The sequence below is a fragment of the Malus domestica genome, chromosome 02 (genome assembly GCF_042453785.1).
Source record: "Malus domestica chromosome 02, GDT2T_hap1".
NCBI classification, from domain to species: Eukaryota; Viridiplantae; Streptophyta; class Magnoliopsida; order Rosales; family Rosaceae; genus Malus; species Malus domestica.
The window spans coordinates 34505840-34530874 of NC_091662.1; the positions used below are offsets into that span (position 1 = coordinate 34505840).

Here is a 25035-nt window from a genome sequence, read left to right on the forward strand (position 1 = left end):
TAGGTCGCTTGTCTTCTTTTCCCTTGCTCTAGCTAGTTTATAGATATCCAACTCTCCTTCTTTGGTATCTAGTCGCTTATACATATCGTCATAAGCCGCTAACTTAGCTTCTCTCACAGCTTTCTTCGCCTCTTGCTTCGCTTTTCTATACCTTTCACCATTTTCATCGGTCCTATCCTTGTATAAGGCTTTACAACATTCCTTCTTAGCCTTCACCTTTGTTTGTACCTCCTCATTCCACCAAAAAGTAAATCGAGTAAGGGTTATAAAGAGGGCAAGGGGTCTATGTTTTTGTTCCTTCTCAATCAACCCTGTTTGGTATCCAACTTTTGTGTTTTTGAAACCCATATATACTAAGTTGCTTTCACCGGTTTTGAAAACTACAGATTTTTTTTCAAACTGAATGTTAAACAACCCTCAATATTTGTTGGATGGATTTAAACAAAGTTTCAACCTAAAGATACAGTGAAACAACGAATTCCCGAACAAAAATGATTACAGGGGAACAAGCCTAAATAGACACAGTCCCGTTACTCCGTTGACCCGACTTTATCTTCGTCTGCCTCAAAGGCCTTCCTCATTTTCTCTTCATCAGTCTCGAAAGCCTTCCTCAGCTTTTCCTCATCTGTCTCAAAAGCTCTCCTTGCCTGTTTCAGCTCCTCATTCATTGACAGCAATTCTCTACAGCGATTGAGTTTCGGAAAATCCTGGGGAGTTTACCACATTTACATCAGTGTTTATGTCAGATTCTTTTTACGCTATTAACACAAAACTGACAAAAAAAATTAAAAGTGGACAAAATTAACATAAATTGATGATCAGTAAGTGACACCATAACTCTGTCAAATAACGTAAACGTAGTCATGTTCAGCCATCAATATTATAAAGAGGTCCTGTTAGTATCATCCTATCCATTCAATGAGTGGTTTGTGTTTCTCTTATGCTAAAATGACAAAATACAATGCCATGTTCACGTCTTCCTGTTTATTTTTCTCCTATCGTGCTAATCAAAAGCACAACAAATTGCAAAGACCTACATAAAGTATCTCTGCCTAGTGATATAAAATTATTGACCAATCGATCACAAGTAACTCGATTTTATGCCCGTAACATGAAATTCCAAATGGCATAAACCTATTGCACACAATCAAAGTATGCAGTGGAAATATATACAGAAGATACCTTGCGAATTAAGTACAGAAAATCATCAACTGATAACCTTCCCCTCTTTGATCCAATCTCCTGGGCTTTATGCACCTGCAGTAGTGTTGCATATTTGGGTTTAATACTTACCATACTATCTCATTTGCATGATGAATAGTAACTACCCTTGAGAAAAGCTTACCAGATCAGTCACATATTCCACAACGATGTCTTCCATGAGTGCCACACTCTCTGGAAGAGGCTGAAAGCAACAGAATCGGTTAAGTCAATTTTATTTGCAACAGAAAGCAAAGAATAAAAGAACCGCAGGTTAAGCTCCAACCGAACCACAACAACAAGTGGTATATCCCAATATCCAAATACCCGTCATCCATGTAAATATCACATCACAGCCCGAGAAAAGACTCCAAGTCCCAAATTAGATGGTGCTACTTACATTAGGATCGTCTCCAAAACCATACATCATGTGCTGCACTATAACATCCACAACACATTGTGTGTCAACATTTTGAATAAAACCCATAAACACTTGCAGAGTAGTTTGCTAAACATAAAAATTATTACTGTAGACATACATTCTTTTTGAAAGACTCCGCGTTTTCGCTTATTTGAACTTTCAGATGGCTGGGAGCCACCCGCTTTTGATTTTGATGTCGTCCCTCCAGAAGGGTTACTCATCTTCTATGCAAACCTGCCCCGGAAATCACTAACATCGCAGAACAGAGCTATTACTGAATCGAATTCTTCAATTTAATAATATGGAGAATGATAAAATTGAAGATGCGGGCAAAGAGGATAACAGCAACAAAGAACTATATCGACCCAGATTTCAAACCAGATCAATTGAAAAAAACAAGAATCTTCATAATTCAAATAAGTGAAACCCTAGGCACTGCTTGGTTGGAACGAAGAAGGGGGCAAAATGAGATTCAAAAAGAAAATTTTACCTGTTGAGATCTTCAAAACCCTAAAGTTGGATTGCGAGAGGAGCAGAGAGAGACGTTGGATCAAAGAGTGAGAAAGGCGCCTATCAATTTATATCGAAATGCCCGATTTTATATCAAGAGTTCTACTTTCTAAGACCCCGCAAGGCCTCTAAGCTAGCTTTTGTATAGTCAATAGAAAGTTCTAATGAACTAGGATAAAGGAAACCAAATTCTTATTGAATAATGAAACATAAAATTACTTTTGACAAAGAAAAAAAAATGGAAGATGGTATTGTGAACTGCGCAATGTTACTATTCTGTCAGACACTTGAATTTGCAGAAAAACTTCCGGGAACAATTTGCACCAACCCGCCGCGACTAAAACCGAAAAGCAAGCTCAAAATCGTAAAGCAAGCTCAAAATTGAGGGCAATTTTATGCAACATATAAGAATCCAATATCATTGAGGGCATAAGTTGGAAGAGAAGAAAAGAAACGAAGAGGGGTTGATGCAGGCAGTAAAAAAAGCACGAGAGAAAGGATACCCAAAACCCATGACAAATCATACTCAAAATTAGTGTATTGAAAACCCTAAATTCAAAACATTTCTCTAGTTTTCCGTATTTTCTCATCAAACAAACAAAAAAACAATTCGTATAAAATCAGAAAAGAGAAATTACCAGCAGTAGCGTGCTCCGTGGCTCGTATGCGGCGTTCCTCCGCCCGCAACGGCGCCGAGGTTGCTTTCGGCGGCGATGAGAGGCGGACACGGGATCAATAGTCGGGTTCTGAGAGGATCAGCTGTTCCCAATTCGCAGCAGAAATCGCCGGCGAAAGAGTGAGAGAATAGAGAGACGGAGTGCGTGAGGAGAATCCAGAGACCGAAAGAAGAGAGAAGAACAAGTTTGGCTATGGTGTGGACAAGTCCATAGAATGTTGTATAAGCTCTCCAAAAAACCAATAGAATGCTGACATGTGGTTTTTTCAGAAAGGTACGATTTGCAAATAAAGAAACTGAAACCGTTAGTTTAGGGTGCGTTTGGTACGTGGGACGGGACGGGACGGAACGGGACGAGGCGTTCCGTCCCGCGTTTGGTGCGCCAAAAATGGGTGGAACGGGCTGTTCCACGGGACAGATTTTTGGTGTTTTTGCGTTCCACCTCCCCCCCTGGAACGGGTTTGTTCCACGTCTGTGGAACACAATGTTTTACCATTTTAAGACAAATATACCCCATGTCTTTTTCAAAAATTACACCTTCGTTCCGTCCCGTCCCGTTTCGTTCCGTCCCGTCCCGTCTGCGTACCAAACGAGAACGGTACGGTTTTGTTCTGAAATCGAAAAAAACTGAACCGTTTGATACGTTACGGTTTTGATTTTTCAGTTTCTTTGCGCACCCCTAGTTTTTCTTTTCTTTTCAAACCATAGAAATTTTGATTAAATTCGAATCGAAATGTTTACATCAGATGTTAGAGTGTTGAACAACCGTTCCGGTTCAAATTTATTCCAACTATGAAAATCACCTTCCTTAAACACAAAATATGTCACTAAATGCGCTGCCCTATTACAAACATAGAAAGTAAAACGAAATTATAGTGATCTCAGTTGTTGTTGTAATTGTCTTAATATCAAATAGGATACCTTCACTCATTACCTTCGGTTGCAAAGTACCATTAATCATCTCTATAAGATTCAGATTCGACATGCACATCCAAAAAACCGTTCCCCATAGAAGCTACAAGGGCCGTCCTGACTGCATTTGCTTCCGCTATGAAACAAGATGCGCAAGGGTAATTTCCGATCCCAGCAGTTGCACGGAATATTCCGGCAAAGTTCCTTGCGACCCACCCAAAACAACCTTTTTCATTCCTCCATGCACCATCACAATTCATCTTAACAATACGGAAAGGAGGGCGCTCCCACGAGGACTCCGCAGCAGCCGTGGGAGTGGTCACAGGCCGCCGCAGCTCGTCAACCCTTGCGCACCCCTAGTCAATCATCTGTATTTTCTCTTAAGTTGAGCCACTTTTTCACGAGTATTTGTCAATAATAACCAAAATTTAACACATATATTCATAAATGTCATTTTTTATAAAATATTTCAAATATAGCATAAATACCACTTAAAAAAAACTAAATACCTTGAAAATTAAAATCAAATAAACATAAGAAACAAAACCCTATTAGAAGTTCAATTGTTCCAAAGAAATCCAAAACTAAAATTGAATTTCCAACATGATCAGAATAACAGACTTGTATAATGAAAAGTGTGATCGATTCATGGCATCCATTCGCTTTGGGTATAAGAATTGGGACGAGTTGAGATCAACAATTTAGAACTTACAAATTGGTGTTGTAGATTAATTAGATTGGCGGGGAAGATAAGAAAGAATAAAGTTGGAATGATCCTCTTGTGAATTAGATTGGAATTTGATTCCAATGAGTTAGAAGCCTCAACCAGTATCATGTCTGCTAAATTGATTGTACAAAACATACTCTTTTAAGACGATCTTGTATCAACGGTAACGATTGAGTTTTAGACATGAGTGACAAAATTTCAAGTCCGTACTCCATTAGATGATTGTTGAACAACACTCGCAATTGCTCTACAACATTTATCAACTCATCTTGCGGTCTCGCACTTTGAACAATGATGTAGAGGAGATCTATTCAAGGGTTTTGGCTTTTTGTATAATTAGGCAAAACTTCCATTTTGTCCAACATCATTACCTTTTTATTTATTTATTTTTCCATGAAGTGTTTTCAACTTTTTGATATGATGTTTTCAGTTTAAGGTCACGTTTGGCACACCTTATAAGGCTTCGAATTGGAATATATAATACGAATACGGTGTTTGGCGAATAACACACCTTATAAGGCTTCGAATGGGAATATATAATACGAATACGGTGTTTGGCGAACTTATGTATTCGTACTGAGCTTGGCTCGTCTAAATATGTTGCTAAATAAGATTATATTTAATTTAAGCAAATCATTTCCACGCCCCGAAATCAACGGACTGAAGTGATACATGACCAAGGTACAAATCCTTTAAATGTTGCTTGCACAAACCAATTCTCCTTCTATTCAAGCTGGGATGAATGCAACTTGAGAACCCTGTCTTCCACCCCGGAAACTTCTGCCTTTCCATCACATGAAGTGTATAAACACTCGGCGCCGAAGCCATACACCCGAACACAAAACAATTGCAGGGCCGTGACTCGCTCACCATTCTTGCAAGGGAGAGTACACACAAGCCACTGTAAGAAATTCCATACATTAATGCCTCATCGTTTTCAAACGCCTGAGTATCTGATGTCTCATCAACCATCTCTTGTTCTATTTCTTGGGTAGACGGAATCCTGCTTAGTTCTGTGTCAAAACGTCTTTCTATCTCATTTTCATGCACACGATACTTCGCTGCAAGAGTTCGGATGCAAGATTTTCTAACTAGATCCGAAATCAACAGCTTTACCTCCTTAAAGTTTACACACTCGGCATACCATCTCAGCCAACGGCGAACAATGCCTGAAAACCAGTCGATGATTTGGTCATTATCTTGTAAAACAAGCAAAGAGGATGTACGGGGATAACCATCAGATGTGGTCAATCCATATCGTTGGAGACGCTTTTTAACGGCATTAACAGGAGCAATTATCTCAGTGATGACAACAGATTCAGCGGAAGAACCGGCATTTGGCAAAAGGGCAAGAATAGAAGAGGTCTCAGAAGAAACATACTTTTCCACCTGTCTCTGAAATTCGTAAAAGGAGTTTGTTAGCTCTTCTGGTAGAGCTGGTTCTGCTACATGCTTAGACAGGACAGCTTCCTCACTCTCTTCTGCTTTGGCATTGACGTCTTGCATCCATATCTTCAACAAGTGCTTGTACCAATGATCAGTTTCCATACCAAACTTACGGAAATGGGAAATTTGGTTCAGAACAGAACTACTGTCAGCTAAATGCTTGATCTCTGACTCCTTGACCTTCTTCAAACCATGACCTAACCATTTCTTCCCTATATGAACCGTCCCAACATTCCAGGCCTCTTGCTTCTGTAGACCAAACAAAGCTACTTTTTCCTTCAACTTGTGGACTGCTTTTGTGGCAGGACTTTCTATCACGTTTCTTCTAACCAAAGTGCCTAAAAAGCGAATCCCATGCGGTTTTTGACATGGCAATAATTCTGTTTGATCATCGACTTCCAAGTGCAAAGACTTCTGCAAGTAGTTTAGGACCTCAGATTTGAACTCAAGAGCAGCATCCTTAGAACCAGAAAACGAAAAAAATATCTCATCCATGAAGCGACAAGAATGGACCCTTGCGCTACAACTCTCTTCACCCGCACAGCCAAGATCATTATTACCTTTCAGGTGTCTCCTAAACCAGCTGCGCAGCTTAGACTGGGAATTTTGATCATTTTGAGAATCTAGACTGAGAGCTTCATATTTCATCGACAATCTGTAAAATTCACGGTCAAATTGGTCGAGATATATATTCATTAATATAGGGGACAATATTCCCTCCTGTGGAAGACCATGACCTTTCGGGAAACCACCAAACTCCAAGTTGAGCACATTGGCATGAAACATGCTTTTGATCATATCAAAGAGGCTGGGGTCTACTATCTTGCCCTCCATTGCTTTTAAGAGTTCGCCAAGTATACAAGCATCTAGCTTTTTATTTAAGAGCACTGTAAACCACCAATCAGGATTCGAAATCTCCTTGCTAATGTACTTCAGAGCCGTGGAATGCCCCCTCCCACTTCGATAACCATGTGAAATCTTAGAGAAGTCGGGCTTGTAAACAACTTCAAGAACAACTCTGATGGCTTCTTGAATGACCTTCAGATTTAGATTAGGAAGTACTAAGACTTCATTCCCTACACCCCTTTTTGAGATAGAAAAGGTATTGGCATTAGCATCAAAACTCCCATGACGCATCTCTTCAGCCATAGAATCAAAAGAGTTTTTCGCATCACTTAATGCTATATCAACATTTGAGTTGAGTCTAATACAATCATAAGCATCTTGAAGAGTTTCTGGATTGGCAATTACTTTTACCATTAGGTCTCGAAACTTCCCATTGATGTATTGTTCCTTCACTCTCTTCTTTATGCGCAATTCAAGACACCTCTTGAGTTGCATTCGGCCCTTGGGTCTTCTCTCATTGATATGAGAGGACTCCTCTACCAGACAGGCTAAATTCTCTGCCAATTTCATTTTACGAATGCCACTATTGACACCATCAGCGGCAGCACTGGCAACAGCACAATGATCTGCAGATTCTTGTACTCTTTCCGAAGCTCTATCATAACCAGCTGCGGCAGCGGTAGTAACCTTTTCTGTGTTTGAACGAGTGCCCGACTCCACAACCACCTTTTGTACCTTATCGCAGAGGCCAGCAGTGAGAGTGGCAGCTTTTCTGGCAACAGCAAGCCTTTTTTCAAAAGACATAGAAGAAAATGTTGCTTGTGCTACTCCTGCTGCTTGCGAGGCAGAGCCGTTTCAGAGATTTACGAGGCCCTCTGCAAAAACAAAACATAGGGAGGGTATTCAGTTACAGTGAGAAGGATGGGCAATTGCGATAGTATGTTGAACATTTTGTGGAAGATGTGGCGTGCATTGGGCTATAGGGAGAAGCACAATGTGCAGCAGTGCAGGTGCATATGCATATGAAGCATTTCGTCGAACATTTGGCGTGCATCGAAGGACATTGACATTATCAAACTTTAAGCATGAACTAACCTTGGGAAGTATCTTGGAGCAGCTTCGAAGATACTTCATCCAAGCAATAAGATTAGCAGCTGCTCCGGCAGAGAGAGAGAGAAAGAGAGAGAGAGAGGAGGAGGAGGAGGAGACGGAGGATGATTGGTTGGGTCGCCGGTGGTGGGAAGGGTGGGTGTTTTTCACAGTTAATGAGTTGTGTTTCCCTAAGAAATGTAAAAATTGGCTCCTTTCATCGTTAAAAATGAATGCGATCGTAACCGTTTATAATTGTTCATATTTTAAATTATTTTGTAATAGTAAATATATAATCGGTTTATAATTCTTTAATTATAATCATTTTTTTTAAATAATTCAATAATTAAGTCATCTTATTTTAAATTGATTTGTAAAATTGACTTTTACATGGTAATTAATAATATAAACCGTTTTGATTATACGCCCGAACTTCCATAAATAAATAACAAAGCATCTGAAGCAGGAATTCGTTCTCATCTATTGAGAAGTCAAGTTAATTCCTTAATTGAAATAGTTCCTGCAAGACTTTTTATTATATTATTATTACAAATGATATGCAACACTAACCTACATGAGAAAATAATATTTGAGCCCAAAATGTTACGTATTAAAAGATAAAAAATCTAACCGCCAAGACAATCCATCACTTACACTTGTTTTAAAAAATTAATTATTACTTTTATTTTTCTTTTTAATCAATTTCATATTGTTTTTCTTTTTGAAATTACACCACCCAATAGCCCGATCACTATTGCCCGTGAAGTGATTTCCAAATCCATGGACTCCTCCCCAAACCTTTGAAGTCCCTAAGGCTATAGCTAGAGCCAAACCGGCCTTGCCCGAGTTGGTTCGGTTTCTTTATCATCATTGTCAATGTCGAGAACCGAACCAATTGTATCATCCGGTTCAGTTCGGGTCAAAGTGGATAGTGCCCACCTCTACTTGCTAACTATTGAGCATGTGCACAATTTAGGTTGGCTGCTATCGAACACTGAGACTCATGCTGCCTTTCCAGTATTTAGCAGAAAGCAACTGAATATTTTGAGGATTTCCGGTGTTGGGCTACATAACCGTTGTACAGTTTCCGGCTATTGCGAAAAACCGGGACTGAAGCGGAACCTAAATCTTGTGAATATAAGATGTACATACCTCATTATATCTTGTGATACAAACCATACAAACAGACCTCAAAACCTACATCTTCTGAAGTGCTTTTTACAGGACATCATATCCATACCGAAAATGTTGGTGCTTTCAGGGATAGGCGTGTATACCACCAACATATGTTGCTTCAACTAATGCAGATTATTCAGCCACGACATCATCCCACGAATCCATGGACAGTATGACAAAGTCTGCCAGTTTGCCGGGGCGATAGAGATCCCAAATCACTGTCAAGAAAGCATGCGCGAGCAGCTGAAAGAGCACCTGTCATGATTGTGAATGTATCATGTGGAACTGTAAGAGAGATGAAACACGAAACCGTGTTAATCAGTCGGGTAACTTGATGCATTCTGGGTGACTTTGGACTGGGACACCAGTAAGGAAGACGCGAATAGCCTAAGTAGCAGTCTAAAGACGAATTATGTCAACGAATACATGAAATCTCAAGGATCAAATGATTCGGCGTTCCCTACCCCTTCAATGCCTCGTTCAAAGAAAGTTTTTCTGTGGGAATCCAAGCGGTATCCCAACCATGGGGAATCCTTTTCATTGCTGTCTTAATACCACCTAAAGATTAATATCCGAGACCTGCGAGAACAGCACCAATCTAAAATTATAATGTTAAACACTAAATAAAAAGTACAACGGTGAGCCACGTGCATGATTATGAGTGAATATATCTACGAGAGTCGTTATATTTATACTTACTGGAAATAGGAACCAAGATTGTCCATTTCCATGTCCACTCAAGACATACCTTTCGAAAAACAAATATTTTGAGTAGGTTCTTTTTTAAACCACAAAAGCCGGGCAATCCATGTATGCAAGAATAAAAGACTTCATCCCTATGCAGAAAGCGATGCAAATCGTGTAATCAAACCTGTACTGAAGCAACAGTCCCAAGTACCCCAAATCGAGATTATGGAGTTCATTTGTGAGGTAGCAGCCACCACTCGAACTGGAAGGTTCTTCTTGACGGATGAGATTCTTCTCTGTATCTTCATAGCCAAAGAAATTTGGTGAATATATTACGTTTGTTTATTGCAATGTTTGAGAGTCAGTTTCGAGTATTTGTGTCCTTTTGTCACACATTTGATCCTCCAAAGGTTTTCAAAGTGAAATCACTTGTTTGCTTGGCAAAGATACTTAAATTCTTTAGGTTTAATTATACGTACATGTCAATGTCGAAGGAGCTTCAATTGAGAGATTCCTCAAATAAGACTCACTCCACAAGTACATACACGATAGCAACCGTGTAGTATTTTTGTATTTAAATGAACAATTTTTAATAGATGGCTGGGATTAATGACATAAATCCAGAAGATGCAAAAGTTATAAATAGCTTAAGTTACTTATCAGCCAAACAATTCAAGTTAAAGATGGCAAGGACAGAATAGTACGGACGAGAGAGAGAGAGAGAGAGAGAGAGAGAGAGAGTACATAGCATAGAAGCAAAAGATGGGAAAATATATCGACTTTATTAAACTTGAATCATGGTTTATACATGAAAAACAATCAATAAGAACAACTTATATGATCTTTGCCTATGAACAAGCCTCAAATCTTTTCTTACACTCCGAACTCTAAATCATCTTCACAAATAAATCTAGATGCTGTGAATTAGTTCATCTACTTCTTGAAACCACTATGCTAACTCCTCCGCAACCGTTTTCTTTGACTACCCTCTTGCCTGCATTTAGCATGCACTATAGGACCCAACTTTGACCTATCCATGCCTTCTGTTGATCCCTCAGGCGCATTCAAGTACACAGCATCTTTATACATCCACTCCTCTCTCTCATGACTATAAAAATCATCAAAGCACTCTCTACATAACACGCACGAAGTCTGATCTTCTTCAGCAGGAATAGCCACTTCTTCATCACTATTCTTCTTTTCCACAGTGGTCTCAGCAGACATAAATTTAGGAGCTGCATTAGTACACAATGCCTCTGCAGCAATAAACCACAAGCTCATATTCACAAACCATTTACGAGAGGGCTTCAGCTTACGGCTTTTAGACATACAGTTCTTGGTTACATGCCAATCCATATGCTTACTATGCTCTTCTTGGCACTTGAACCTACGGCCACAGGTTGTGCATTGTCCTGGAAGATCACCGTATAGAGCAGTTATTACAGATTCATGCCGCACCTTGAGAGGGTAGGCCTTAAACTCAACTCCTAAAGAAACCTGGGGAGGGGTTTGATTTGTCACTGAGATCAAACCTTGGGCCAAGAGCGAAGTAATCAAACCAGAATATGCACTGATGCCGGGCTGGTTGCTAGAGGCAACTGGATAAGGGTTCTGAACCGGAAGTATGTCTTGTGGGTAAGGAGGGGGACCTGGTGGTAGAAGTGGCATGGCTTGTTTTACAATAAAAGGGCCTTGATTCCTCTGGTTCTGCTGCATAGATAACGTTGAGTGCACAGTGGGAGCAGGAGGGCTAGAATTATGCATGTTTACATGAGGCCTTGAATCCACAGATGGCACCGGCATGAGAGATTGAGAGTCTACACTAGAAGTAGAAGACGGCACTGATATACGAGTCACCACAAAGGGCATCTGGAAAGGCATAATCGGGCAGGCTTGCTGAGGAGGGTAGTGAGAACCCAAATTACGATTTGCCTCAGATTGGAATTGAGCAACCCTACTACCGTCTTTTCCATATGCGCCCCTAGGTCTCTGATGTTCAAGTCCTCCATTACTGCGGTTATTATGACATGCAGGTGCAACACAAGTAGTAGTGTCAAACCCTAACCCTAGCCCTGGCCCTTTATGACTACCATCAAAATAGCGTTTTCTAAGGCAATCATAATTGGGTCCCTCATCTTTCCGACCAATTGCTCCTCCATTAAGTCTACAATCAAACACAAATCCAGACGGAGACGGGGATGCCCTAACAGATAACATATCTGAAATCGAAACCGATACCTAAATTGAAATCTCGCAGTTGTAGTTTACTCAGTTATCTGTTTTGGGTCACAGAAAGAGAAAGCAATAGGCAGCAATTTTACTTTCCAAAAATGTGAGCAATATATCGTAACAATCAATTCCCAATTCTAATAGGAAACCTAACTCTACTGGGAACAACAGGAAATCCCAAATCAACTAGGAATAACAGGAAATCCCAAATCAACTAGGAAAATCCAACCAAACCCTAAAAGAAATCGCAAAATTATATAATTGAAGTATAACAAACAAAAAACGAAATCCAGAAGCTTTGAATAAAAGAATTCAAAATTTAGAACGTATCTTTGATCGCCGACGGTTGTGGTGGGTTTTGATGAAATCGCCGGCCGTCTCTCACGGCACGGAATGGGCAGCCACGGCGGCGGCAAGATAAGCGAGAACCAGGGGCCGGAATCGAAGACGACGACGTCGTTTGTAGAGAGCACAAGGAAAGGGAATCGACGGAATGGAAGAATGGAAGCGTAAGAACGTGGAAGAAGACTGACGAGAGCAATTGATATATAATGCGCGCCTTCCTTCTTTCACCCAAAAAAAATGTACGCGCTTTTTCTACAACGGTAACTTGAAAAAAAAAAAAAAAAATTTCAAATTTCAAACTGTTTTGTTTATTGGCAGGTTAGATAAGGACTCCCGGACCACAAAGATGTTAATAAGCTGAATTGGCTTTGCATTCAGTAGTTGCACAATAGACGATCGTCAAGACCCGAAATTTAACCTATTTCAATTTGATTGGCCATAAATTTAAACGAAATCAAGATTGAGAGGCAATTTTAAAGAGAAATCATCTTAAAGGATTACAGATGCGGTGCCGCCCTAGTTAGATTCATTCTCTACTTATCTCCCACATTGGGGACAGATCTAGCATTCAAAACCCGGGTGAGCTGAAATTTGAAGGTATACGTGTAATTAGATGTTTTAGTTGGGCAACTATTTAGTACTACGAGTCTAGTGGTATTTCTCTTCACAGTGAGAGGTCTTAGGTTCGATTCTCACCAAAGGAAAATTTGAACCACATTATTGCCAGCCTAATGTGAGGCTTAGCCCACTCCTCTCCCAATAGTATAGATAATATCGTATGTTCCAAAAAAAAAAAAAAAAGATGTTTTAGTTGGGCTGATGGGGCTATTATATAATTATTAGCTGGAGAGTCGAATTATCAGTTGGGACCATAGAAAATGAATATGCTAATAGAAGTTATAGATTCGATCAAGAGGAAAAAACCATATCCCATGTCTTGAACATGATCATGCAACAAGCCCTTTAAGGGGATCAGGCTATAGCCCAACTGAGCCAGGGCTAGGCATGTCCCTGCCGATTGACATCGCATCTCTCCCATCCATTATCTGCTCATTGCTCACACCATCATCCATCGCACCCACCCTATGCTCATCTCCCACATTTAAACTAGTCCCGGCCTTTACCAAACGTGGGTTATCGGTCTTAGCCAAGGTAGTCACACTTTACACGGTGTAACAAACGGATCCCAAGAGTTTGCATTATCTTGGTTTTGGTTGTTCCTGCATTAGACTTGGTATTATCATGTAGTTCAATTTCTTTGCATTTTTCTGCAGTCCATCTGGGTTTAGTCACTATGGCCTTCAATCAATTGCAACAGAAGCACCCATAGACAACTGAAGCTCGGGTTTCATGGTCATAAGCCACCAAGGCACGTTTAGATACCTAGCGAGAGTAAGATTTTCGACTTGAGAAATGGCGAGTCCTTTTCTGAGAGATGCCATCAGTAAATATGCTAGCCAAAGAACGAGTAATTTCTCAAACATCAAACAGCGGTTGTATAACGAACATGATCCACCACAAAATTGATAAAGGAAATATTGATTATTGAATAAAAATGATTCATAATCAGCATATTACAATCCAAGTTTTCCTTTATATTCTCCAACAAGCTAACATAGAGAAGGAAAACATCTTTATTTCATAGCCATGTAAGTAGATTGTCAAGCATTCGGTACTTTAGTATTGAAGTTGAGATTTGTAGACATCGAGGCCAGAGGTTGCTGGAGTTATTGGGCACAGCCTGATTGAGAATGAATACGGAACAGCAGGAATCAGATACTCCTTGTGGACGCAGGGGGACCAACTATCATCCCCAGCCAGGCCCATGTGCTTGTGATCAAGATGAACCTGTAGCACCATAGACCGTAAGCACCCTAAACCGTAAACCATTCTTTGTATATACTCGTATTAAATACAATGGACATCTGAGACAAATCGACTCGTACTGAAATGAGAGGTACTAACTAAAAACGCAGAAGAAATTACCTCAATGTCATCTCCTTTGACAAGGTTGTGATTGTGCGTTGCACGGTCAAGCTCAGCTGTGGTGTAATAACTTGCATTTATTTGCATAGGTGGAGAGCTGCCATATATTGAAGCATAGATTCCGAAACCATCCTTGTTTTGAAATGTCACCCATCTAACATCCGCCCTACCTGAACATTCCCCAGGAACTATGTAAGGGACATGCATATCACCCACATTCTGCTCGTAGACCGCAACATGAGCAGCTGCTTTTCTGTCCGGATAGCATTCAAACGGTCCTCTTCCATACCATTTAATCTGGTCCATCGACTTATCCAAATGGAACTCAACTCCAACACGTGGCAGAGGTGGAAGGTTCGAACTTGGTCTTGTATTGCATTCAATGACAACATCTCCTGAACCGTAAATTGTGTAAATCACATCAATCTCAATTAATGCGCTTTCCTCCTTGGATAAAGAACCCTCCTCACTTTTGGGAACACCAAGAAAAACCGCAGCTACTCTCACAAGATGGTCAGTCTTAGTTTGTATAGAACAGCTTTTGGTGATATAATTGAGGCTATCAATACGAGCAGCTTTCCACAAGGAGAAATAACTACTGTCACCTCCTCCTTTGTCATTATCTGTGGGTGCTCGCCAGAAACATGGAAATATGCCTTTCGTCATCAAAGAAACTCCTTCAACCTACCATTTTTTATTTTCAAAAATAGGATTCAGAATGAGTGTTAGCGCAAATTGAGAACTACACTCTAAGAGGCCCGGCATAAGAAAAGTTTACAACCCTCAATCCACACGAGAAAGAACATCTAGCAGAGAAAACAAATAAAGTAATACAATAGTTATCCTCACAAACAGAACAGTAACTAGGCAAATACAATCATAAACCCTAAGATGCAGCAGCTTCAGTCCAAGTTTACAAGAATGAAGGAGCAGTCACGAAACTAAGAAGAAACAGATCAAAAATCATTAGAGACAGGTGGAAAATAGAGATGGTAATGGAATGATCCATTATTAATGTATTTTAAAAAAAAACTTGCGCTAGACACCTAGGCCTTCTTTACATGTCTAAATGTGATAATGAAATGTTCTCAACCAAGAAAAGGAGGGAGGAATCCTATGGAATTTGAAAATCTTTGGCGGGGACAAAGAAGGGAACAAAGATGCAAGCAATTGAAGCATTATTAAACCAAGAATTCCTATGGAGGCGAGGAAAAATTGCACTAAAACAGGATTCTCCATCCCAGATATCTTCCTCGAAATGACACCTCTAGTCTGACTATGTAACAGAATAGAGGATAACATGAAAAGGCCGTAACAGATGGATTTCCATTTCTGACCCGTCCCACCCATTCACATGTAAACCGTATGTACTTCATATAACTAAGTTCCAAATAGAAATAATCTAAGTATGGTAAGAATGGATTCTGGTTTATCGGAAACAGGAACGTGACAACCTCGTATATAATGTATTATCCAAACACTGAAGACTTCCTGGAGGGATGGATGAAATCGTTATCAAACAATTTTTGTAAAAGGTCGTACCCAGTGCACAAGGCTCCCGCTTTACGCAGGGTCTGGGAGAGGTGAATGTCGGCTAGCCTTACCCCCATTTTATGGAGAGGCTGCTCCCAAGTCTCGAACCCGAGACCTACCGCTCATGGGCGAAGGCACTTGCCATCGCACCAAAGGCTCCCGCTTTATTTTTGTAAATAAAAATAAAATGTGTTATCACCAAGAAAATAGAAAAAGGTGAGAATACCTTCCAGCTTTCAACTGCTCCCGTTTTAACGGGAGAGGTGAATGTCGGCTAGCCTTACCCCAATTTTATGGAGAGGCTGCTCCCAAGTCTCGAACCCGAGACCTACCGCTCATGGGCGAAGGCACTTGCCATCGCACCAAGTGCGACCTCTTTATTTTTGTAAATAAAAATAAAATGTGTTATCACCAAGAAAATAGAAAAAGGTGAGAATACCTTCCAGCTTTCAACTGCTCCCGTTTTAACATTCAATATTATCTCCCAAAGGTTCTGCTGACTCACTTTAATTGTATCCCCAAGAATTTCACTGATGAATGTAGCTTCTTTAGTCTTGATGACCTGGAAAGCAAGGCCAGTTGTAAAAATTGTTTTATATGACAAAAGCTGTAAGATTCATTCTTATTGTCTAACTAGGTATTAAGAAAAAAACAATTACATGAGGAACAATTTCTCTCTTGGAAGGCAACTGGACTTGTGTAGATGAGATGACATGACCAGCTTTAACCCACTTTGTGGAATGCAAAAGCTTAGCAGTTATTGTTAGAAAATATTCCTCCGCAAATGATGAAGTCCATAGAGGATACCATGGAGCTGACTTCCACTCAATAGAAAAACTCTTCTGAGGTTCAATCAAAGGAAGAGGCAGAATTCCAGATCCAAGTTTATATCCATCCCCATGAGCAGACCAGCTGAACTCCAATCCTTGTGTTGTTTCATAAAAGTGAGTATTTGTTATCTGTGAGGTGATATCAGTTACAGAAACATTTAATAAAAAGAAAGAAAAAGAATAAAGCAAACACAAATATGTGAAAAGTACCTTTACTGCTTCTTCCCTGAATGAAACCTTGATTGGTTGGTACACATACTTGACTTCTGAAGATAATAATCAAAGCAGCGAGCAATGATTTAATAGATAAATGACCAACAAATGTTATCTTAAAGAACTTTGAGGACAGTGGTATTTGTAAGTTTATCGTAAATTATCAGCTTACCATGCATTGCAGGATGAGGAGTTCGATCTGGCCATACAAGGCCATTCAAACAGAAGTTCAGATCATTAGGAACATCTCCAAAGTCACCCCCATAAGCCCAGTGCTTACTACCATCTGCACTTTCCTTCAATAGGCCCTATATACAACGATAAAAATCTATTATCCCCTGATGGAATCCAATATTTAACTTAATGTTGATGATCATCAGTATATTTCTTATACCCAGGATACGTTACCTGATCAACCCACTCCCAGATAAAGCCTCCTTGGAGACCAAATGTGCTATCAATTGCTTCCCAATATTTATGTATATTGCCACTGCTGTTTCCCATTGCATGTGAATACCTGCCATTATTTTATCATGGTTTTAAGTGAAGAAATTTGATTTCTATGAGCATAAACTGAGGCATCTTGTATAACTTTTCAGAATAAATAACATGTTTGATATAGAACAATTATTGGACTATATCTAATAGCTAAAGCTTTCCGGAGTAGTGGTAAAGCAACAAACTTGATCATAGTATTAGACCAAGCAATCATCAGTGTAAATCCCCATAATTGCAACCTCCCTAAATAATTGAACTTCACATGTTGGACTCTATTAGTGAAGAGGCGACATAACTGAGGACAGAGAAGTGCCAAATATAAATATAAGTTGACTCATGTTCTAACTATGGGAATATGGTAAAATCAACTTATCTCAAACAACAGTAAAAGAAATAGTAATTTTACGTACTCGCACAATATCAAAGGACGTGTTTCATTTGGATCTTTTGCAATCTTCACAATGTCCCAGACCCGCATATACATGGGACATACAATATCTGTGGATGGAGTTCTGGATCCACCCCCTTCGTAATGTAACAGCCGTGAGGGATCCTTGCCACGAATCCAGCCTACGTTCAAGATTCAATTATTGTAAACAATGAGTGGTAGGAAAAGGTTGACGAATAAAGATGCATTGGAAGCAACTTCAATTAAATTCCAAGGACAAAGGTGATCTAAACTTTTTTTTTTAATAGGAAATGTAAACATTTTAAAAATTGGATATGATAATGAACCCAAATTATAGACAAAGTGATCTTGATTGGCTTACCCAACTTTTAATAGAATTTTAATATTTTCTGAATTATTCAAAATTAGAGTGCATGCTTCTGTCTTTCGACAAAATTCATATTACTAGTGTAAAGCCCCTTCCCAAATGATTGCTATTACTTCCTTATTTACGAAATTATTGAACGCAAGTTCATCACCATTATTTCAAGGTAAACCTATTAAACGCACAATGTGATTCCCAATAGCCTATTTTCGAAGAAAGAATCATTTGGGAATCGTATTGTGGATTTAAGAAGTTTACCTAGAAATTTAAGTTACCAGCTAATTCAAAACATATAATTCTTGAACAAGTATGACATTCTCTATATAAGTTCCTTTGAAGCTCGACCAAAATAAGGATGTTTAAGGAAAATGGTTACCGGCTGAAGCAGAATGATTAGGTCCATATCCCGCTTCATTTCCTAGGGACCAGGAGAGAATGCAAGCATGATTTTTGTCTCTCTCAACCATGCCTATCACACGGTCTATCATTGCAGTAGCCCAGCTTGGTTCTAATGTAGGATGCTTCACATGCCCAGAATAATCAAAACCATGGGTCTCAATGTTGGCTTCATCTATCATGTACATGCCAAACAAATCACAAAGCTCATACCAACGGGGATGTTGGGGATAATGACTGTTTCTCACAGCATTGAAATTATATTGCTTCATTAAAATCAAATCCTGTACACAAAACAGAGATGAAAACTTCAGGAACGTAATAAACAGAACCACCCCCTCAAGGTGCCAATCAAATAGGCAAGCAGAGAATAAACGAAGGGAACTAAAATATTTGTCACCTTAACCATGCAGGATTCTATGTTCGTTTTTCCCAGACGTGGATGATGCTCATGCCTGTTTACACCCCTTATTATTATTGGACGCCCATTAACAAGCAGCTGTTTGGGGGCTTTTGATACTTGTCGTATGCCTACGAGGCATGATTCACAGTCCACAAGGTTACCAGATGCATCTTTCAATATAACAGCAAGTGTGTACAGATTTGGCTGTGGATGGTAAACAATCCGTTGAGACACTTGAATGCAATACATACATACATATATATATATATATGTATATGCATATGTATATATATATATGTATGTGTGTATATATATATATATATATATATATATAGAGAGAGAGAGAGAGAGAGAGAGAGAGAGGATAGAAGAAGTCAAAAGCGTTCAAAAGCAAATACTATAACACACGATCAGCGAACCATCTGTGAAACATAAATAGATAGTCGACAAGCTTTATTCCCCTTACTGTCTCAATCTGGTCATATACTTCCTTTCTAGCATAAAAGAGAAGTGGAATGACAGCAACTAAAATTGAACCACAGATTCAAATTGTTTAATATTCAGTACAGCATCACTGAAAGCATTAGAGGTTCTTAAAGGCGATGGTATTAAGTAAGACAAACTTTGCTACAAACTCATCATGGACAATGTATAGTATATATTAATTGTGATCTGCTCTATCCTTCTGCCCTATTAAGAACTCTCTTAGAGCATCCCCAGTCAGGGGTGTATACTACTGTGGTCAAGTGATCTATCTGCTTTATGCTTAAGTCGAACGAGAACTTGACTACCATGTAGGAAAGAACCAATGCCATATTCTCAACACAACTTGAATAGCCCTTAATCCTAACTCATGTTTAGTTGAGGCGTGCTGAGTAAGGGAGAAAGTTGTAATCTCTAGTATTCACAAACTCTGGTGTCATGTGAAAAAGAAAAATCTACTTATCCTATAAGCTGTTATAATTCAACAAGACATTTCTTTCAACATATCTCGAAAAAGAAAGCAAAGTAAGTTATTGTTTGGACCCAAAATTAAGGGTCAACAGTTATATAACAAAAAGGTGCAGCACACACAAATGCTACATGTTAGGTTAAAATATTCACAGTGCCCGGGTACTTCCAGCACTTGACAGACATTTTTGGAAATCATCACTCAATGAATACTAGTAAGTAATAACGTATATATAACTTCAAATGGTCTGCTTTTTAGCTTAAGAACAAGACAGGAAGAAACAAAATGAAAGAACGAATGAAGTGTCCTTACTTGCTCGGCAGACCAAAGCCTCGGCATTTCCAGTCTCCCTTCCAGCCAATAACCATGAAATCCAAGGCTTGTGCTGGGTGAGGGATTAAGCTTTAAACTAGCCACATTAGATGAGGCCAGATCAGCATATCCATCAGTACTGTACCAGCTAGCCGTGTCAAATAATGAAGCTTCTATTGTGTAGTTGGGAAGAAAACTATCTTTAGATGTTTCTCTGGAGTTATCTATTTTCACTTCAACCTGGTAAAAAATGCAAAAAGAAAATAAATAAATAAAGAATTAAAAAAATTCCATGTAGTTAAATAGTACTAAGAAGAGAACATAATCTCATCATATTGATGACAGATAAATCAGTTACAGTATAAACTTAACAGACATTGTGATAATCAAAGTAAAAAGTGAGCATAACAAAAATATAATCAATAAGAAACGTCAATGGGTTACAAACTACTGTCCAGTAATGTGCAAGAGGTTCATCCGGACAACGCTATAAAACATTGTTTGTTTTTATTACTCATTAAAAACAAAGACATCCTTTCTCGATTAGTAGATACTTGCCTGTATGTCTGCATAAGAAAAATCCTCGGCCAGAGTTGATTTGAAAAAATAGTCTGCGATGAATACCTGCACATCAGTTATACTTTAGGATTTAATGTTATGCGATGCTTTAACTTAAGTTAGCAGCAAATAGCAGTTTGCATTACTCAAATTACTGAGGAAATAGTTGAGATAATCCTATATGTGTAATCAAAGTAAAATATGTGTTAGCAAATTAATGAACTAGGTCATGACTGCGCACACTGACATGCAAAGAGAAGAGATGGAATGATCTTAATGTAGAGAAGCAGCCATGCAAATCATCAATGCATACATAATTGTCCCCAGTCTCCCGCTATGTAATAGCTCCAAGAAAAGCCAATCACACAGTATAATGGTATTTAAAAGAAAAGAACACAAATGCAAGAAAATTATAGAACCTGTGGCTTGGAAAGGAGAAGCACATCACGATGAATGCCAGATAACCACCAATGATCTTGATCTTCAAGGTAAGAGCCATCACTCCATCTGAAAACTTGAACAGCTAGTACATTTTTCTTGTCCGTACTGAATGGGTAACAATAATCGGTGATTTCAAATTCAGCAGGAAGTCTGCTGTCCTGACTGACCTAGCACGAAATAAAGCTTGTTAATGTATCTGATAGAGATTCCTACCTAACCATGCATCCCTTATAAGCACAAAATGATCTTCATTTTGACATTGCTATGCTCTGAGTGCTACAATCTACAAGATCAACAAATGCACTTATTGCTAACTGATCAAAAAGCCATTAAATAATTACCTATATCCTATCGGGACCCCATTCACCCATGCACAGAAAGCAGAATCAACAGCTTCAAAGTGCAAAAAAATCCTGCGGCCTGTCAAATGCTAGTCACATGTCAATATGTCATACATTTACATTTAAAATGGTTACTTTTAAAACATTACCAAAGTTGAAAATAAGACTATTTCGAAGCATACAAGTTATAGCATGGTACAGGTTTGATATAATACAGATCAGGAAACAAAAAACAGAGGGAAACAAAGAACAAAAATAAAAGAATTCAAAAGCATCACTAATTAGCAATGCATTCAAATTGATCATACCACTCCATTCTTTAGGAATGTCAAAGTATGTCCTATAACAGCCAGTAGGATTGTCCACATGAACAAAAGGTGGATCCAGTGGAAATGGATACACAACATTTGTATAAATAGGCCGATCAAATCCATGCATCTGCCAATTTGAAGGAACTGTTCCATTAGAGAAAAAAAAGTAATGAGTCGGATGAAAATTGCATTTCCTAGACCCAGCAATCATGATCAGTGAATAACATAAACAGGAATAAGGATATAAACAACTAAGAATATAAAAATACTATTAAATTTCCTATTCTTTTAAAAATGAAGATGAAAAGATAAATATGGAATCATGGGCATGATCCTAACCCTCTCCCTAAGAGGTAGGTCCTTAAATTCTGGGTAGTTACAGATATACATATATCTTGACAAATTTTCATGGTTTCCCATTACTCACTAGAACTTGATTGGATGCGAGCCAACTATCACGTATACACTCCAACACAACACACCATATAAATATAAAGAAGAAAAAGCGAAAGATCATATATGCCTACCGGGCAAAGTTTCCCACGGTATATCATGAAATGCAGAGTCATGAAAATTTAAGGGAACATTTTTAGGATTGGAAGCCAAGAAGAATTTCCAATAGCCTGACAAGGACTTGACAAAAGGCAAGCCCTTGACCCAAAGAGCCGCGCTGTCAAGAGCTCCAACAACAGCATCATCATTCCAAACAGCAGAGTTGGATACCACAAAACTCACTTTGTTGCGTTCATACCAATATTTAAGAGACCCTGCACAACATAAACAACATCAGATATCCTCTAAAAGTAAGCCGTACAATCAGAACTTAGATGATGGTGCTCCTGAATCAAGCACCCAAACCTCTCAGTCCAACATTGAACCAATTAGGTTCTGCGTTTTCTTTCCGATGTTCCTAATCCTACCCAGTTACGTGTAATATCATGCGTACTGCGGCTAGTGCCCCCAACCTACTATTGGCAACATGCAACACCATGCTCATATACCAAACCATGATGCAGTTTATGAGAGATGTACGATAATACAAAAATCTGCATCACAACCATGCTCCAACAACAATTCATCCTAGATATTTGAGAAAAAGCATTTACACTGAAAACCTTATGTATCAAAACTTCAACAAAAATCTTTGTCCACATATGTTAACCCAACTGATGAGCTTGGATATACATACATATTACAAATACTCAAAGCTGTGTGATTCTACATGAAATCACCAAATCATCATCATTTACGATATATATTGCGTGTAGAACCTCAAATTCACAGTAAACAATTTAGCTAAATGCATTCGAACGTTACAACATCCAAAATGCAATGTGAATCTGAATCAAAGAATTATACTTCAACCATTCATCAGCAAACCCCAGCAAAAAAAAAAAAAAAAAAAAAAAAAAAAAACAATTCCATCAGTCAACCAAGAACTAAAAATTACAAAAACCAAATTCAACAAATCAATTTTAGAAAATCAAAAATCAAAGCAATAAGAAACTGAGATTGAAATGCCATGAGTGGTTTACCATCAACTGATTCATGGCAGCGTAAAGGGACATGGGCGTCTCTCTTCCGCCACTTGATGATCGACTGGTCCTCCCACACATGATGCTGCCCATTCTCTAACAGGGAAACGAGTTGACCCGGCAAAGAAGAAGCCATGGCCGAAGCTCAGATGTTTGGATCAATCAGATTGGAGAGGAGTGAGAGAGTGGAGCTCAGTAAAACATCATGAAAATGGTGACTTGGTATTAGCTTATTGATTTTGGCTATTTCCCTCACAAAAAGTTAAAATAAAATAATGGATAATTGGATAACCTCGCACGTTTCTCTTTCAATTACATCGCGCCAGGTAGCGGTGCCCCGATTAGCCGGTTTGGTTTGGTTCGTTTTGAAGCGCATTATAATTTATAATCTACGTTTAAGACTCAAAGTCTGTCGATCATTTAATATTATGGTCTAGTGTTATTTCTTTTCACTTGTAAATGAAGTCTTAGGTTCGATTTTTGTTACTTTTCACTTGTAAATGGGGTCTTAGGTTTGATTTTTCCCACATGAGAGTTTGAACAACATTACTGTTAGCTTATTGTGAGGCTAAGTCCACCCACTCCTATTAGTATAAAAAATATCGTTTGTTAAAAAAAATAAAAATAAATTGATTCTTGCCAAATGCGAGTTTGAGCAACATTACTGCTAGCGTATTGTGAAGCTAAGTTCACACTCTCTCTTTTAGTATAGAAAATATAGTTTGTTAAAAATAAAAAAATAAAAAATAAATAAAAAAAGACTCATGCTAGTGGCATTGTCGAACCAAAAGGTTTAGTAAAGGAAGCTAAACCGTTTTTTTTTCTTATACACACTCTTTTTTAGTTTAACTATCAAACTAAATGAATTAAAACGGGGAATAATTAGAGTTTGTCGCTCTGTTTCTCAGTTTTTTTACTAAACATTTGTAACTTTTCTGTTTTTGATTAAGCATTATAAGTTTAATTTTGAGTACTTTGACTTGTTTCCAAGTCAGTTATTTAACCCTAATCATATTAATTGTGTTGGGAGAGTAATTTTTTAGATTGTATCATCAAATACGCTCTCTTAAAATGACAAAAAGGGACATGATTAAATAAGGTTGTGTAAAATGAGGTTATCATTTTTCACTTTGTAAGCCATCGAGAAAATATTGTTATATTACCTCAAATATATATAAAAGGAATTTCATAGTGTAAATTCAAAAAGTAATAGACTGAGACTCAGAATTTTTTAGATAAACTACATCAAATTCAAATGAGTTTAGGATTTTAATCTTTTTGGTATTAAGGGTTGAATTAAAATTGTGATAACAAATAAGGGGAAAATGCAAAAGTGTAAAACCAAGTACTTGGTTATGGTTTGGTTTAGTTTGGTTTAGTTTAAGCGATTTTCAAATAAGGCAAAATAAATCAAATAAAATGTAGTCCGAGTTTAGTTTGACTTGGTTCAATTTACACATTCATTATCACATTATTAAAAAAAATATTCTACGGTGCTCCAAAGCATTTATACTCGGGGCTTTTTGATTGTCTAGACAGAGACCAATATCCATCAATTCCACATGTTCATTTCCATTTGCAAAGAAATTCATCATGGCCCGGTTGTAAGCATTAATCCTATATCACAAGTAAGGCTGTAAATCGGCTCAAAACAGTTCGAGCTTGAATCGGGTTGGGCTCGTGTTTGGC

At 38.5% G+C, this 25035-nt stretch overlaps 4 protein-coding genes across 4 annotated transcripts; all 4 read right to left on the reverse strand.

Moving 5' to 3' along the window:
• Nucleotides 1-371: 371 nt before the first annotated feature.
• Nucleotides 372-3076, reverse strand: LOC103411408 (transcription initiation factor TFIID subunit 13). The gene is made up of 6 exons (XM_008350048.4): nucleotides 2770-3076; nucleotides 1740-1870; nucleotides 1601-1638; nucleotides 1346-1405; nucleotides 1183-1257; nucleotides 372-707 (listed from the first exon to the last, which is right to left on the reverse strand). Exons 2-6 carry the CDS (start codon nucleotides 1840-1842, stop codon nucleotides 531-533), a joined length of 453 nt encoding a protein of 150 aa, XP_008348270.1. The 5' UTR covers nucleotides 1843-1870; nucleotides 2770-3076; the 3' UTR covers nucleotides 372-530.
• A 1968-nt stretch (nucleotides 3077-5044) lies between these two features.
• LOC103411417 (nuclear intron maturase 4, mitochondrial) lies at nucleotides 5045-8045 on the reverse strand. The gene is made up of 2 exons (XM_008350055.4): nucleotides 7834-8045; nucleotides 5045-7613 (listed from the first exon to the last, which is right to left on the reverse strand). The coding sequence occupies exon 2, from the start codon at nucleotides 7540-7542 to the stop codon at nucleotides 5080-5082; it is 2463 nt and encodes an 820-aa protein (XP_008348277.3). The 5' UTR covers nucleotides 7543-7613; nucleotides 7834-8045; the 3' UTR covers nucleotides 5045-5079.
• A 2599-nt stretch (nucleotides 8046-10644) lies between these two features.
• LOC103426991 (polyadenylation and cleavage factor homolog 4-like) lies at nucleotides 10645-11907 on the reverse strand. The gene has a single exon (XM_008365069.3). The coding sequence runs from the start codon at nucleotides 11905-11907 to the stop codon at nucleotides 10645-10647; it is 1263 nt and encodes a 420-aa protein (XP_008363291.3).
• A 1880-nt stretch (nucleotides 11908-13787) lies between these two features.
• LOC103411425 (uncharacterized) lies at nucleotides 13788-23687 on the reverse strand. Its single transcript, XM_008350062.4, has 17 exons — nucleotides 23347-23687; nucleotides 22339-22578; nucleotides 21809-21955; nucleotides 21501-21579; nucleotides 21138-21321; nucleotides 20719-20784; nucleotides 20161-20400; nucleotides 18894-19100; nucleotides 18474-18777; nucleotides 17735-17894; nucleotides 17235-17343; nucleotides 16999-17134; nucleotides 16824-16879; nucleotides 16443-16742; nucleotides 16223-16345; nucleotides 14251-14934; nucleotides 13788-14112 (listed from the first exon to the last, which is right to left on the reverse strand). Exons 1-17 carry the CDS (start codon nucleotides 23480-23482, stop codon nucleotides 13942-13944), a joined length of 3342 nt encoding a protein of 1113 aa, XP_008348284.4. The 5' UTR covers nucleotides 23483-23687; the 3' UTR covers nucleotides 13788-13941.
• Nucleotides 23688-25035: the final 1348 nt, after the last annotated feature.